The 17,459-nt window shown below is 43.8% G+C and overlaps 1 protein-coding gene across 10 annotated transcripts in view; it reads right to left on the bottom strand.

The window, feature by feature from the left end:
* Positions 1–3,231: 3,231 nt before the first annotated feature.
* The window catches only part of LOC135101327 (low-density lipoprotein receptor-like), a 14,400-nt gene continuing 172 nt past the window's right edge, over positions 3,232–17,459 (bottom strand). For 2 of the 10 annotated variants that reach the window (XM_064005156.1, XM_064005157.1), the window contains exons 2-11: positions 16,572–16,783; positions 15,987–16,128; positions 15,244–15,640; positions 14,877–15,093; positions 14,570–14,741; positions 14,036–14,257; positions 13,385–13,496; positions 9,333–12,699; positions 5,122–5,200; positions 3,232–3,831 (exon numbers count right to left, since the gene is read on the bottom strand). In XM_064005156.1, coding sequence (XP_063861226.1) covers positions 15,537–15,640; positions 15,987–16,128; positions 16,572–16,676 — 351 coding nt within the window. In that variant the 5' untranslated portion in view covers positions 16,677–16,783 and the 3' untranslated portion in view covers positions 3,232–3,831; positions 5,122–5,200; positions 9,333–12,699; ... (3 more) ...; positions 14,877–15,093; positions 15,244–15,536. Of the gene's footprint in view, positions 3,832–3,880; positions 4,280–5,121; positions 5,201–9,332; positions 12,700–13,384; positions 13,497–14,035; positions 14,258–14,569; positions 14,742–14,876; positions 15,094–15,243; positions 15,641–15,715; positions 16,129–16,571; positions 16,784–17,010; positions 17,404–17,459 lie in introns of those variants that run through there. The other 8 variants (XM_064005160.1, XM_064005163.1, XR_010269210.1 and 5 more) reach the window with 7 other exon arrangements.

Below are 17,459 nucleotides of genomic sequence, written 5' to 3'. Positions count from 1 at the left end.
GTCTCTTTTCTTCCATGTTCGCTGACATCAGTGGGTCCTCCTCGTCATGCCTCGTCCACACAACACACCTGCCTCGCCCTCGTCCACTCGGCCAGTCGACGTCCTAGCCTCTCATTCCCGTTGTGGTTGAGGTGGACCCCGTCTCTCCCGAAGAATTTGTCCTGGTCGAGGATCCCATCCATGTCTAGGAAGCTCACGTTGCCCTTCTTCTCTGCCATGCATTCCATCTTGACCTTCATGAGTTCCATGCATATCTTGGAGTTCGTTTCTCTTCCGACCTTCTCATACTGCACTCCTTCCCGTGGGCGCCGCAGGACCCCCACCACAGCCACACACATCTTCTTTTCTTCTGCTACCCTCACTGCTTCCATCACTTCCTTTACTGTCTCTTCAGCACCTGCCTCTACTAAGTTGTTGCCTCCTCCTTGGATAACTAGCAGGCTTCTCTCTTCCATTTCTCGCACTTCTTCCTTGACTTTCCTCTTGACGTCTTGGATCTTAGCACCTCCCATGCTGGTGCACTCAATTTCCCTTCTCACAAAGTCGGGAGTCTTCCTTACCATGCTGTCTCCAATGACACGTACTGGGGCTTTCTTGATTACCATTCTCTTCTTCCTTGGGTGTCTGTCTTTTCTGGCCACTTCCACTGCTTTTTACTGGTCTTTTCTCTCTTCAGTCTTCGTGGTCTGTGCTTCTGCCTCTTTCATCAGGTTTTCTGCCTGGGTGCTCTGGTCCACTCTCTCTTCTTTTTCCTCATTCTGGTTCCTCCACTCATTGAGGCTCTTGCTCAGGCATTCCCTGCAGAGGAACACCAGATGCTCGAACCCCAGCGCCTTCATGTTGGCCTCCCTCATGCCCACACAGGCTACATGGAACCAGGTTATGCATCTTTCACATGCCACAGTCCTTTGCCTGTTCGCCGCACTCTCCTCGCATGAACCACACGCACTCATCACCATTTTCAGGGTATTTCAGCACATAGGCAAGAGAAAATAAACCACAAAACTCAGAGAAAACTCAGGGAGCAAGGCAAAGCCACTTGTTTTATTTAGGCATAAAAACAACAGCAAATTCAGCACATTTACTTAACTAAAGCAAGAAAACACTTCAAAAGCAACAATATTTTTAGAAACCATAAAATCTTAGTATACAAGTCAAATAATGTAATTCAGAAAAAAACAGTAAAAAAAATACTGGAACCCACAAGTTGGCACAGGCAACAATGCATCATGCCGGCCCACGGCGGAGACCTCAGTGAGGGAGCCGGCCGCCATGTTACCTCAATTATTCCTTCATGACAACAAAACCAGGCAATGGCGGATATATCTGACCAGCGGATATTAAGGCTAATCACATGGCTCCATCTTGTGATATGTTTGGCTTATAATAAGTGAGAGATGAAGCAAATAAAGGCTGAAAACACTGACGCCCGGTCTCTACCTCAGCTGACAGCTTGTTTACATATTGAATTTTCAATATTTCTCTAAATCTCCAACTGTTTCCAGACTCAGATGTAAACAAAATCTAAAAATAAATCAACCTCAAAAAAAAAAAAAAAACAGAAAACGAGTAATTAAACTTAAATAAACGACTACAAGACACTACAAGGAGGAAGGTATTTCAGTGAGGGCAGTAAGGGTGACTGAGGGGAGGCTGGCAACGCTGGACTAACCTTCCATACTCTGCCTCTTTGGTGCTGCTCGATGCAGGGAGCTGCTGCTTGGAATACGGAAACACTGGTTAATAGAACGTGTTTAGCAAGACTGACCAGTACTGACGAAAACTGTAGCCAGCCAGCCAGCCACCGCCCTGCTTTCCCAGCGCCACCTATTACTGGTCCTTCAACCACACCCAAACAAAAGTTGACATGTTATCAAATATGTCAAATAATATCCTCACTTCCCTTTCCCCACTCCACATCCGCTACGTGATTATGAATGGAAACATCTGCTGCACCGTGTCACCGTAGCAAACACAAATGAGCGCAGGATAGGCTCAGCGAAAATGTTAATCTGTCACTAGAACCGTAAAAACACCCTTGAAAACCCGTGCAACGAGAGAGAGAGAGAGAGAGAGAGAGAGAGAGAGAGAGAGAGAGAGAGAGAGAGAGAGAGAGAGAGAGATCCTTTAAAAACCCGTGCAACGAGAGACAGAGAGAGAGAGAGAGAGAGAGAGAGAGAGAGAGAGAGAGAGAGAGAGAGAGAGAGAGAGAGAGAGAGAGAGAGAGAGACCCTTGAAAACCCGTGCAACGAGAGAGAGAGAGAGAGAGAGAGAGAGAGAGAGAGAGAGAGAGAGAGAGAGAGAGAGAGAGAGAGAGAGAGAGAGAGAGAGAGAGAGAGAGAGAGAGAGACCCTTGAAAACCCGTGCAACGAGAGAGAGAGAGAGAGAGAGAGAGAGAGAGAGAGAGAGAGAGAGAGAGAGAGAGAGAGAGAGAGAGAGAGAGAGAGAGACCCTTGAAAACCCGTGCAACGAGAGAGAGAGAGAGAGAGAGAGAGAGAGAGAGAGAGAGAGAGAGAGAGAGAGAGAGAGAGAGAGAGAGAGAGAGAGAGAGAGAGAGAGAGAGAGACCCTTGAAAACCCGTGCAACGAGAGAGAGAGAGAGAGAGAGAGAGAGAGAGAGAGAGAGAGAGAGAGAGAGAGAGAGAGAGAGAGAGAGAGAGAGAGAGAGACCCTTGAAAACCCGTGCAACGAGAGAGAGAGAGAGAGAGAGAGAGAGAGAGAGAGAGAGAGAGAGAGAGAGAGAGAGAGAGAGAGAGAGAGAGACGCAGACACAAACCAAAGCATTTCTAAACTTGTGCGCTGAACATATGGATCATGCTGAGGACTAAGCTTTTATTAAGTCAATGTATGTTGAGCTTTATTGATATTATTGGTTGACAATAATTTTATTTTTTTTATGCTTTTGTCTTATTTTAAGGTAATTTTATTACCTTTATATTACTTGTTCTTAATTTACCAATATTCATTTTAATCTCCCTACTTGGTAGCTGGTATATAGCAGCCTTGTTTGGTACATACAAGCCAAAGCAGTGGTACGTAAGAGCCGGTGCATACCAATCATAACACCTTCCACAAGCTACTCCTCTGCAGCTACGCGTTATCTTTTTCTTACACTTCCTGCAGTCCCTGTCGAACATTTCTACTCAAAGTGGAGCTACCATACAACCCACACACTTCAATAAATTCAAAAATGTTCAAGAACTACCGCTTAGTAATCACCCTCACGTCGCCATGATCTTGATCTTGATGGTACAGATCTTGATCTTGATGGTACAGGTGGCACAGGATCACTCCTGAGCCAGGCCTTTGGATCGGCAACTCCTGTAGAAAGAGGGAAAAAAAAAGAGAAACGAACAGCATCCTCTATCCTAATTGTTCATACACCTGGCACGCCACATTCTCTCCAGAAACTCTTTCACCGCCTCAATCATCCTTTCATTCGCCTCTCTACACAGTCCCAGCAACAACACCATCCATTCCTTTCCTGTCTTCTCCACTCTTTCATTCCTATCATGCCCTAACTCAGTTAGTATCATTTGCATCATCTCATTCCTGTCTCTGGCATACTGCACACACTCCAGCACCACATGTTCCACCGTCTCATCCTCTCCCATGTCACACATCTGGCACACTTTGCTGCGGGACTCAGACCACCTGTAACTCCTTGCATTCACATCCATACACTGTGCCCTCGCTCGGAAGAGAAGATCACCGCCCAGGCTTCCATCATACCACCTTTCATACCTCGGGGCCTCTTTCTCCTTGTACCATTCCAGGGTCTTCTTTCTTTCCACAGGATCACTCCTGAGCCAGGCCTTTGGATCGGCAACTCCTGTAGAAGGGAGAAAAAAAAAAAAAAAAAAAAAATCGAATAGAATCCTCTATCCTTATTGTTCATACATCTGACACGCCACATTCTCTCCAGAAACTCTTTCACCGCCTCAATCATCCTTTCATTCGCCTCTCTACACAGTCCCAGCAACACCATCCACTCCTTACGTGTCTTCTCCACTCTTTCATTCCTATTATGCCCTAACTCAAGTCAATATCACTTGCATCATCTCATTCCCGTCTCTGGCATACTTCACACACTCCAGCACCACATGTTCCACCGTCTCATCCTCTCCCACGTCACACATCTGGCACACTTTGCTGCGGGACTCAGACCACCTGTAACTCCTTGCATTCACATCCATACATTCATACATCCATACATCTTGATCTTGATGGTACAGGTGGCACAGGATCACTCCTAAGCCAGGCCTTTGGATCGGCAACTCCTGTAGAAGGGGTGAAAAAAAAAAAAAAAAAAAAAAAAAAACGAACAGCATCCTCTATCCTAATTGTTCATACATCTGGCACGCCACATTCTCTCCAGAAACTCTTTCACCGCCTCAATCATCCTTTCATTCACCTCTCTACACAGTCCCAGCAACAACACCATCCATTCCTTTCCTGTCTTCTCCACTCTTTCATTCCTATCATGCCCTAATTGTCAGTATCATTTGCATCTCATTCCTGTCTCTGGCATACTTCACATACTCCAGCACCACATGTTCGACCGTCTCATCACACATCTGTCACACTTTGCTGCGGGACTCAGACCACCTGTAACTCCTTGCATTCACATCCATACACTGTGCCCTCGCTCGGAAGAGAAGATTACCGCCCAGGCTTCCATCATACCACCTTTCATACCTCGGGGTCTCTTTCTCCTTGTACCATTCCAGGAGCTTCTTTCTTTCCATCTCATTCTTCCATTCATTCAGTCCCACACATTTCACTTCTTTGTCTATCTCATTCTTCCATTTTCTCACATTCCATTCGGCTCCCACCCTGCCTCCTCTTGTTACCACCCATTCACGGTCATTTTGATTCCTCCCACCCATTCTTTTCGCCCACACAACTTGCAGTCCATTCCTGTCTGTCATTCTCATGCATCTCTTCCTCCATTTGCTTCCACTTTCATTCCACAGGTACACCTTCCCTGCTATTCTTGCATCATCCATTCTCTTAAGCCTAATCTTGTACCTAAGTGTGCTTTTGTAAGTCTTTCCCTAAAGGTGCTCCATCCCATATCACCTCTCAAGGCTTCAACTGCTGTGCACCTCGGTGCACTCACCTCCAGTGTTTGAGTCTTGATCTTGATGGTACAGGTGGCTCAGGATCACTCATGAGCCAGGCCTTTGGATCGGCAACTCCTGTAGAAGGGAAAAAAAAAAAAAACTTCTCTCACTCAGATCAACCTGAAAGTTCTCCCACCCTACATCTGTCTTCACTTCTTTTTCTTACTTGCCATTTTCACTTCATTCCCATCCTGCATCAAGCACTCCACAACCAGCATGTTGTGATCAAACACAATATCAACCAAACCATCCTCATCTATCCACAATTTCACGCATTCTTCCATTCACCAACAAGTAGTCAACTGCAGACTCCTGCTCTTTTGCACTCCAAGTCACATGCCCCTCATCCAAAGTAACAATCAGATTTTCCAGCTCCAGTTCATCAACAAATTCCCCAAGCATTTCACCATTCCTGTTCACCTGTTCCCCCAGTACTCCCACATGTGCATTCATTACTGGAGGAGGCAGTAGACACCTGCCGAAACGATAATTACTCCCAGTGAGGTCTAAAGCACTGTTCAGGGGGTGCTATGAACTTATCATTAAACCCAGCTGTGACCTCACTGAACGTTTTCCTTTGTGTCTCACAACACAAGGGGGCAGTCACAGCCTGCCCTCTAAAGACAACTCTCTTCCTCTCCACACAAAACTACAAGCACCTAATAACACACACACCCTTCACTCAAAAATTTTAAAATCATCATGGCGACTCCTACACCAGCCTCAGAGTCCCCATCTGGGGAGCGGACCATAAATGTCCCCAGGTCGGACTGCCTTTCTGTCGACGACCCTAAGTGTCTTGACACCCCCCTCAACTTTTTCTTCATTAACTTCTGCAACATTCGCGGTCTAAGATCTAATTTTCAATCTGTAGAACACCACCTCTCCTCTTCTAAACCTCATCTTCTTTTCCTCACTGAAACTCAGGTGTCTGAGGCAACTGACAGTAGCCCCTTTTCTGTTCCCTCCTACTTCCTCTATCCTCATTTTCGATCCAAAGCTGGATGCTGCATTTATGTGCGCAATGACTTAACCTGCTCTCGTGCCCACGCTCTTGAATCTTTCGAGTTTTCCACCATCTGGCTACAACTACAGTCACTCTCATACTAAATTTATCTGTGCTGTATATCTCTCACCTAACTCCTCTGACTATAAGAAATTCTTTGACTAATTAACTTCCAAAGTGGAGCACATTCTGACCCTCTTCCCTTTTGCAGAGATCTCCATTCTTGGAGACTTCAGTGTTCACCACCAGCTTTGGCTTTCCTCTCCCTTCACTGACCATCCTGGTGAACTAGTCTACAGCTTTGCTATCCTCCACGACCTAGAGCAATTGGTGCAACATCCTACTCGTATTCCTGACCGTCTTGGAGATATGCCCAACATTCTTGACCTTTTCCTGACCTCTAATCCTTCTGCTTATGCTGTCACCCTTTCTTCTCCGTTGGGCTCCTCCGATCACAATCTCATATCTTTATCTTGTCCTATCACTCCAATCCCTCCTCAGGATCCTCCTAAGCGAAGGTGCCTCTGGCGTTTTGCCTCTACTAGTTTGGGGGACCTGAGGAGGTATTTTGCTGATTTTCCTTGGAATGACTACTGCTTCCGTGTCAGAGACCCGTCTTTGTGTGCTGAGCGCATAACAGAGGTGATAGTGTCTGGCATGGAGGCATACATTCCTCACTCTTTTTCTCGTCCTAAACCTTCTAAACCTTGGTTTAACACAGCTGGTTCTCGTGCTATACATGATAGAGAGGTGGCCCACAAAAGGTACTTAAGCTTTCCATCACCAGAATCTCATGCACTTTATATTTCTGCCCGGAACCATGCCAAGTCTGTTCTCCAACTAGCCAAAAACTCCTTCATTAACAGAAAATGTCAAAACCTTTCAAGATCTAACTCCCCTCGTGATTTCTGGCATCTAGCCAAAAAATATCTCCAATAACTTTGCTTCTTCTTCTTTCCCTCCTCTATTTCAACCAGATGGCACCACTGCTATCACATCTATTTCTAAAGCTGAACTCTTTGCTCAAACCTTTGCTAAAAAACTCTACCTTGGACGATTCTGGGCTTGTTCCTCCCTCTCCTCCACCCTCTGACTACTTCATGCCACCTATTAAAATTTTTAGCAATGATGTTTTCCATGCCCTCGCTGGCCTAAACCCTCGGAAGGCTTATGGACCTGATGGGGTCCCTCCTATTGTTCTCCGAAACTGTGCCTCCTTGCTTGCACCTTGCCTAGTCAAACTCTTTCAGCTCTGTCTGTCAAAATCTACCTTTCCTTCTTGCTGGAAGTTTGCCTACATTCAACCTGTTCCTAAAAAGGGTGACCGTTCTAATCCCTCAAACTACCGTCCTATTGCTTTAATTTCCTGCCTATCTAAAGTTTTTGAATCTATCCTCAACAGGAAGATTCTTAAACATCTATCACTTCACGACCTTCTATCTGATCGCTAGTATGGGTTCCGTCAAGGCTTTCCTTACTGAGTCTTGGTCATCCTCATTTAGAGATTTTGGTGAAACTTTTGCTGTTGCCTTGGACATATCAAAAGCTTTTGATAGAGTCTGGCACAAAGCTTTGATTTCCAAACTACCCTCCTACGGTTTCTATCCTTCTCTCTGTAACTTCATCTCAAGTTTCCTGTCTGACCGTTCTATTGCTGCTGTGGTAGACGGTCACTGTTCTTCTCCTAAATCTATTAACAGTGGTGTTCCTCAGGGTTCTGTCCTGTCACCCACTCTCTTCTTATTATTCATTAATGATCTTCTAAACCAAACTTCTTGTCCTATCCACTCCTACGCTGATGATACCACCCTGCACTTTTCCACGTCTTTTTATAGACGTCCAACCCTTCAGGAGGTAAACATATCACGCAGGGAAGCCACAGAACGCCTGACTTCTGATCTTTCTAAAATTTCTGATTGGGGCAGAGTAAACTTGGTATTGTTCAATGCCTCAAAAACTCAATTCCTCCATCTATCAACTCGACAAAACCTTCCAGACAACTATCCCCTCTTCTTCAATGACACTCAACTGTCTCCCTCTTCTACACTGAACATCCTCAGTCTGTCCTTTACTTCTAATCTGAACTGGAAACTTCACATCTCATCTCTAGCTAAAACAGCTTCTATGAAGTTAGGTGTTCTGAGACGTCTCCGCAAGTTTTTCTCACCCCCCAGCTGCTAACTCTGTACAAGGGCCTTATCCGTCCATGTATGGAGTATGCTTCACATGTCTGTCTGGGGGGGTTCCACTCATACTGCTCTTATAGACAGGGTGGAATCAAAAGCTTTTCGTCTCATCAACTCCTCTCCTCTAACTGACTGTCTTCAGCCTCTCTCTCACCGCCGCAATGTTGCATATCAAGCTATCTTCTACCGCTATTTTCATGCTAACTGCTCTTCTGATCTTGCTAACTGCATGCCTCCCCTCCTTCCGCGGCCTCGCTGCACAAGACTTTCTTCTTTCTCTCACCCCTATTCTGTCCACCTCTCTAATGCAAGAGTTAACCAGTATTCTCAGTCATTCATCCCTTTCTCTGGTAAACTCTGGAACTCCCTGCCTGCTTCTGTATTTCCACCTTCCTTTGACTTGAATTCCTTCAAGAGGAAGGTTTCAAGACACTTATTCATCAATTTTTGACCACTGCTTTGACCCTTTTATGGGACTGGCATTTCAGTGGGCATTTTTTTTATTAGATTTTTGTTGCCCTTGGCCAGTGTCCTTCCTACATAAAAAAAAAAAATGTCACCCATAACTAGCACTCTCCATGCTCTCTCACAACTTTCTTAAGTATGTCATACTTCCTCCTATTTTCCCTCTCTGCTTTTTCACCCATGAGTCATGTATGCTACCACCAGTATCACCTTCTCTGGTCTGCCACGACCATCCATGCATTCCACTCTGACTACAAGCACATCCTCACTACTTGTACACTGCCCCACATCAATCTCCTCTACTTTCAGTCCTCTTTCTTTCTTGTAGAGTTTGGCTACGTCTCCTTCCAGTGTTTCCTGCGTCTTACGCCTCTTTCCAATCATAACATACGTACTTACATCCCTCCATTCGTACATCATCTCTCAGGTGAGTCTCAGTGAGCCCGACTAAGTCTAACCTCCACTCGCTGAGCTCCTTGCATGCATCCTCAAACTTGCCCACACCCCATCCTCTCACATTCATACAGCCAATCTTCACACATTTACTCACCTGGTTAGTCTCTTCTCTTCCATGTTTACGGACATCAGTGGGTCCTCCTCGTCATGCCTCGTCCACACAACACACCTGCCTCGCCCTCATCCACTCAGCCAGTCGACGTCCTAGCCTCTCATTCCCGTTGTGGTTGAGGTAGACCCCGTCTCTCCCATAGAATTTGTCCTGGTCGAGTATCCCATTCATGTCTAGGAAGCTCAAGTTGCCCTTCTTCTCTGCCATCTATGGGACTTTCATGAGTTCCATGCATATCTTGCAGTTTGTTTCTTTTGTGACCTTTTTGTACTGCACTCCTTCCTGTGGGCGCCGCAGGACCCCCACCACGGCCACACACATCTTTTCTTCTGCTGCCCTCACTGCTTCTATCACTTTACTGTTTCTTCAGCATCTGCCTCTACTAAGTTGTTGCCTCTTCTTTGAATCACTACCAGGCTTTTCTCTTCCATTTCTTGCACTTCTTCCTTGACTTTCCTCTTGATGTCTTGCATCTTGGCAGTTCCCATGCTCGTGCACTCAATTTCCCTTCTCACAGTGTCAGGAGTCTTCCTTACCATGCTGTCTCCAATGACACGTTCTGGGGCTTCTCACAATGTCAGGAGTCTTCCTTACCATGCTGTCTCCAATGACATGTACTGGGGCTTTCTTGATTACCATTCTCTTCTTCCTTGGGCATCTGTCTGTTCTAGCCACTTCCACCACTTCTTGCTGGTCTCTTCTTTCTTTAGTTTTCGTCGTCTGTGCTTCTGCGTCTTTCATCAGGTTTTCTGTCTGGGTACTCTGCTCCCACTCTCCTTTTTCCTCATCCTGGCTCCTCCACTCATTGAGGCTCTTGCTCAGGCATTCCCTGCATAGGAACACCAAAAGCTCGAACCCCAGCGCCTTCATGTTGGCCTCCCTCATGTCCACACAGGCTACGTGGAACCAGGCCATGCACCTCTCGCATGCCACAGCCCTTTGCACGTTCGCCACACTCTCCTCGCATGAACCACACGCACTCATCACCATCTTCAGGGTATTTCAGCACACAGGCAAGAGAAAATAAACCACAAAACTCGGAGAAAACTCAAGGAGCAAAGCAAAGCCACTTGTACACACTGCAGCAGGGTTCATCAGCTGATGAAGTTTCTCGTTTTTCTAAGGGGATTCAAGATTTTCCCCTTAGTTTTTAATGTTTCAAGCCCCTTTTTTGTATATTTTATATTTTCATAATATTTTCTATTGTTTTTTTTTTTTTGTGTGTTATCTTAGGCAAGTTTTATTTATTTATTTTATTTTTTTTTTAAATTACTTACGTTATAGAATCTCAAATCGACAGATTAGAAGATAGGTTTATGTATGTATATATGTAGAACACTACCAACTAAAGAGGGCACAGCCATGGGCATAAGATAGTTTAAAATCTTTATAGAAACGGTTGCATTTTCAAAATTTAAAAGCTTTGAGAACAAAAAATAGACATACATATACTGCATGCAGTCAGCTAATCACAGCCTGAAGGATTGGTAAATGAAAAACAGGGCAACATACACACACACACACACACACACACACACACACACACACACACTCACCATATGTAGAATGAAAAGACAACACACACACACACACACACACACACACACACACACACACTATGAGCTATGACCTCTTTCCACATAAGAACAGCTGGCTGGCTGTGTGACCAGTAGACGACCGTAGGTGACAGGTGAAACACACACACACACACACACAATAGAATAGGAGACAGTACACACCTGCCAAAATGATAATTATTCCCAGTGAGGTCTAAAGCACTAGATCAGAGGATGCTGTGAACTTATCATTACACCCACCTGTGACCACACTGAACGTTTCTCTTTGTGGCTCATAATACAAGGGGGCAGTCACACCCTGCCCTCTAAAGACAACTCTTCCTTCACACAAAACTACAAGCACCTAATTACACACACAACCTTCACTGAAAAATTCAAAATCATGGCGACTCCTACACCAGCCTTAGAGTCCCCATCTGGGAAGGAGACCACAAATGTCCCCAGGTTGGACTGTTCTTCTGATATCGACCCTAAGTATCAACTTTTTCTTCATTAATTTCTGCAACATTCCCTGTCTTGGATTTAATTTTCAATCTGTAGATCATCATCTCTCCTCTAATAAACCTCATCATCTTTTCCTCACTGAAACACAGGCATCTCAGGCAATAGAATTGTTACCTCTTACTTTCTCTAGCCTCATTTTCAATCCAAAGCTGGATGTTGAGTTTACATGCGCAATGACTTAACCTGTTCTCATGCCCACACTCTTGAATCTTCTTAGTTTTGCACCATCTGGCTACAACTACAGAGTTACTCTCAAAATGAATTTATCTGTGCTGTACACCTCTCACCTAACTCCTATGACTATAAGAAATTCTTTGACTACTTAACTTCCAAAGTGGAGCACATTCTCTCTTCCCTTTTACAGAGACCTCCATTCTTGGAGACTTCAATGTTCACCACTAACTTTGGCTTTCCTCTCCCTTCACTGACCATCCTGGTGAACTAGACTTCAACTCTGCTATCCTCCATGACTTAAAGTAATTGGTGCAACACCATACTCATATTCTTGACTGTCTTGGAGATATGCCCAATATTCTTGACCTTTCCTAACCTCTAATCCTCCTGCTTATGCTTGCTCTTCTCCGTTGCACTCCTCCGATCACAATCTCATATCTGTATCTTGTATCACTTGTATCACTCCAATCCCTCCTCAGGATCCCTCTAAGCAGAGTGTGGAATCAAAACCTTTTCATCTCCTCAACTCCTCTCTCCTAACTGACTGTCTTTAGCCTCTTTCTCATCACCAGAATGTTCCATCTCTTGCTATCTTCTACCACTATTTTCATGCTAACTGCTCTTCTGATCTTGCTAACTGCATGCCTCCCCTCCTCCCGCAGCCTCGCTGCACAACTCTGTTTTCTCTCACCCCTATTCTGTCCACCTCTCTAATGCAAAAGTTAACCAGTATTTCCAATCATTCATCCCCTTCTCTGGTAAACTCTGGAACTCCCTTCCTGCTTCTGTATTTCCACCTTACTATGATTTGAATTCCTTCAAGAGGGAAGTTTCAAGACACTTATCCTTCAATTTTTGACCACCACTTTGGACCCTATTTGGGACCGGCATCTCAGTGGGCTTTTTTTTTTTACTATTTTTTTGTTGCCCTTGGCCAGTGTCCCTCCTGCATTAAAAAAAAAAAAAAAAAAACTTGGAAAACAATAGAAATTTTGCTAAACACTGACAGAGAGAGACTGAAAGGGAGGAGGGTCTGATGACATCATACTTCTCCATTCCTTCCTTCCTCCTCTTGCTCCTGAGACTGGTAACACCTGAAAAACACAGGAATTTATGTTAAACAATGATGGAAGGAGAGTGGAGGGAAGGGAGCTCTCGGCTCTCGGTCCTGGGATGAAGTCAGCTGATGTCGTAGCTAATTTACATTATTTGACTCCATTTTGAAATTGACCCCTCACAAAAATGGAGCTACGCTGGAATGCCTTATATATTCTGAAAGGGCATGCATTTTAACTCATACTGGGGATATAAAAATATTTCAAGCCTTAGTAATATTAAAGATGCTTTAAAAGAACAAAAAAAAAAAATTGTTAGAACATAAATATGATAAAAAAAAACATTCTAAAGTCCACAAATTGGATTTATCAGGAATGAAAAACACTAAAACTTTTCATCTGAACTATTACTGAAGAACTATCTGAGAATCTCCCTTACTCCTCCTGTCCCTTCCACCACACCTGCAGTGGTAGTCTAATCTCTGTTGTCTGTCTTGTAAGCTCAATTCAAAGTGCTGCAGCTCCACTTCCCTCACTTCTTTGGTATTAGTAGTACCAAATCCTAAAAAATTAAACATTAAAGAGCATTGTAATGGTGCTAATAGTACTGAATCCTAAAAAAAATAACAAAAAAGACCTCAAAACCTTTATACTGAGACTGCTAGAACAAATATAAATATCCTAGACACAGACAAAGGTAAAAAGTACAAACCACACTACTCACATCATGGCCAATCAACACTTAATTCTGGGCATTGCTGTAGTCATACTACTGTGGGAGGAGTACAATGCCATCCTGCTCAATGGTATAGCAACTTCAAGAGCCCACCCAGCAGCTGTGGAGTGAACATATTGCAGATAAGTAATGGTAAATGAGATGTCTAACTATAGGGATCACTAGTAGAATATTCTCAGTGTGACATGAATAACTCGTGAGGTATCTGATGTCTGGTAGATATGTGTTGAGAAATGGCCAAAGTAAATGTTTTGTAAAGGCAGGAAGAATAAAAATATCCACTACCAGATTAGTACCAGGAAGCAATCAGGGTGTGAGGGGTAATAATAATAATAATAATAATGTATGCAATATTTAAGTGAGAAAATCATACATGGGTCTCAACATGGCTAAGGTTAAGATAAGCATGCATCTATCTATATACCAGACTGGCAGTCCAACATGGGATGGCTTAGACAAAGCACAACACACACACACACACACACACACACAATCATTCACACTCTTAGCCATGTTAGCCGCTGGTGGAAAGTAAGTTTCTTGGACCACCTTACTACACCCCAGCTTAAGCACAGTACATCCACAAACATCCATACTAAGACCCCACAACATAAGGGAGAAAAAGTATAGTGGACTCACTCCAGCAGCAAGGTCAAGAATTGCAAAGGAGACCAGCACAACACCCAGCACCATGCCATCTTGGGGACTCGACACTTCAATCACCATCTTCTGACTGCTGCTGCTGCTGCTACTGCTGCTGGATGAACCAAATACTGCCAAAGGGAGGAGTCCTTCAGACAGATTATCCACCATTGCTGCATCCTCATTGTTACCACTGGGAGGACACAATAACACTGGTATCTGGAAATGATGAGGTTTTGTGATGATGTGTGTTTAAAGGCTATTTGTTTATGCTTGTGCTGAGGAAATAGGAGTAAGAATCTAAGGAAAATTTTTATGCGTGTGGTAAAGAATCATCATAAGAGTAAAAGAATACCTCCACCTTAAGTCAAAGCTCACCAGTTCATATAACAATTCATGAAACTCGCATATCAATTTATGGAAATGACACACTCATATATCAGTTTCTATTCAAGTTATAGACATGAAACTCACTACACTTCATGACATAATCACTCCGGGCAACTGTGTACATGTGATGGCTGTGCTTACCATTAATACAAGTGGTTTTGTTGAGGGAGACTGAGAAGTCATTGGCACAAATACACAGATTTTCCCTAAGAGGTGCAGACACAAAAGTGGCTGCACCCTTGTGCCTCACACACATTCTCCCCCAAGGGCGGGCTTACTGGTGGTAAACATGGATGATTCAAGATGCCTCCAGCTGTGAAGAGGCAGAGGTTAGAACAGAACTCAAGTGCCTCATAACAGAGACAACTGATGATATAAACAAAATAGGAAAACCATCCAATTCAAGATCCAAATATCTGTGAGACTGAGGAGGGGACAAGTGACTCGCCTATCAATGGAATTTATAGCAGTGGCACGAGCAAGGTCCAGTTTAGTCACAATGGTGCAAGTCCAGTAGCCATCCTAGGAAATCATCTGGATCTTGTTTGCCGAGATGTCTATGAAGTAAATGTTCCCATGAGTCCAGTCGACTGCAAGACCATCCACTGTCATCACATTCTTCTCCACCAGCACCTAAGGAATCTCAAGGGCTGCTCATGTGAGCTCTGTTTGGGTGGAGAAGATAAATGAGGTACTGTACTGTACTAATACTACAGCTAAGCATATGCAGTTCAATTTCAAGACACAAACTCTTACTTCTTGTCTTGTTTCACTGTATCATGCAATTCCTAGTTTGTCACCTCGCCTTGACTCACCTCTTGACCTTTTCCTTATTGTTGCACTAAATGACTTTATTAACACTGCAGCCAAGCATATAAAGTTCAATTTCAAGACAAACCCTTCCTTCTAGTCTTTCTTCCTTTGTGGCATCATGCAATCACCTCCTGGTCACCTTAATTTTCTTGTCCTTGTTGCACTAAATGACTCTACTAACACTGCAGCTCACCATATACATTTAAATTTCAAGACACAGACCCCCTCTTCTAGTCTTTGTTTCACTGTCATGCAATTCCCAGCTGGTCATCACCCAACCTTTCAGTGTGAGTAGTTATGAGTCACAGCAGCAGCCAGGCTGACAGGAGAAATGGAAGCTGCCAGTGGTGTTAGTGCAATACTGGGAGCACAACCCAGGCAACACACACTCATCAATGTCTGTGGCAGATAATTACACTCTCAGGAACACAGATTTAATGGGAGGTTTAGAAGAAAGGTTAAAGAAAGGAGAACTACAAGAATGAGATTTGTACTCATAATAAATGCATATGACAAGCCTAAATTATACTAAATCTTAAGAGAAACCTATCTGCACATCACTGCATACAAATGTGGATGACAGATCTTAATCATACTCATGAGATAAAATCCTTGTTCAAATATCCCAAGAATAATGAAAAACCCTTGGGAACCCCATTAATTTCCTCTTTACACTGTCAGATGTAGAGATGAAGGGCCAAGATGTTTGAGAATACAGACTGAAGAGTGACAGTCAAGTCCTCACTTTCACAGTTAAATTTTGTGATGAGTCTGTACCACTGGCACTGGCAGAAGTAGTACAGCTTCTGAGTTTTGAAGCAGAGGTGCTCACACCCACCATTCTTCTCCCGGCACTCAACAATGCCACACAGCTGCACCAATTCATCCTGCCACAAGGAAGGCATTTTGTTCAGTACTGTCTGGATGTAATGTTGTATACTGTTACTCTCTACATGATGCTATTGAGAGTACTTGTCAATCAAAATCTACACTAGTGTTAGTTGACTGGCACCAATATATTTAATTCAGTTTGGGGTAACATTTTTCAGAAACAAAGAATTCAATGGAGTTACTTAATGGCAATATCTTCTGTCCTAGACAAACCTCTGAACAAGTTCAAAAGTCTAGTATGAAACAAACAAAGGGGGTTAAAGTCTAGACTGAGTGAATGAGTGACAAGCAAAGAAGTCTCCATCTCGCCATTACTGCAAAATAACATCAACTCACCAACAACAGAATGCAAGAAAATCTACAAATCTAGTATGAAACAATGAAGGAGATGAGGACTTGAATGACTGAGTGAGTAACATAAACAAGGCAGTCTCCTCACCTCTCCACTACTGCAGCCATTGATGCCATCACACATGCACTGCTTCTGGATGCACTTCCCGCCAGTTTCTTCAGTTCCCCCTGACAGTCTCTTATGCAGTTCCATCAGCACTGTCCACCACCCAGATAAGGTTGTCAGTGCACTCAAAAAAGTTCCACCAGTAGGTCTGGCAGGAGGACATGCCTCCAGTGTCCCAGATATTCAGCTTGTAACTGTTGAGCAAATAGGTTGAGCTTGTACTACCAAATGAAGATTTATTTATTTATTTATTTATTTATTTTTATGCAAGAAGAGCACTGGCCTAGGGTGACACGAAATGGGGGGGGGAAAAGTCCACTGAGGTGCTAGTCGCTAACAAAACAAACAAAAGTTGACATGTTATCAAATGTCAAATATCCTCCACACCCGCTACGTGATTATAAACGAAAACTTCACTCACTGCTGCACGAACGAACGCAGGATTGGCTCAACTAAAATACTCTCTAGAAACCATAAAAAAAAAAAAAAAAAGCTTACTTAAAAGCCAAAAAACATATCAGTTCAGAAAATAGAAATACTGGAATCGGGTCAGACTGACGAACCATCATTAAAACAAAGACGGCTATCACTCCTACCCACTTATTAGTTGGGGTTATCTATTTTCTAAATTAATTTTGGATGTGTGTGTGTGTGTGTGTGTGTGTCCCACTACTTCAAGATATGTAGATCACCTTATCCCCTCTCCTCTTCCCCCACTCCATCTGCTCCTCCCTGCCCGTGTCATTCCACTCAACCTCTTTCTTTCCTCTTCCCTGCCTGTGTGTGTTTAAGAACACTAACCTAACGTAATCTAACTCAAAGTATCATAATCCCTAAGGGCATTAATGTAACCAACACGGTGCAACCTTA

This window comes from Scylla paramamosain, chromosome 6, assembly GCF_035594125.1.
Source record: "Scylla paramamosain isolate STU-SP2022 chromosome 6, ASM3559412v1, whole genome shotgun sequence".
Taxonomy (NCBI): domain Eukaryota; kingdom Metazoa; phylum Arthropoda; class Malacostraca; order Decapoda; family Portunidae; genus Scylla; species Scylla paramamosain.
The sequence above is the reverse complement of the archived record's forward strand: the minus strand, read 5'-3'. Positions and strand labels throughout refer to the sequence as shown.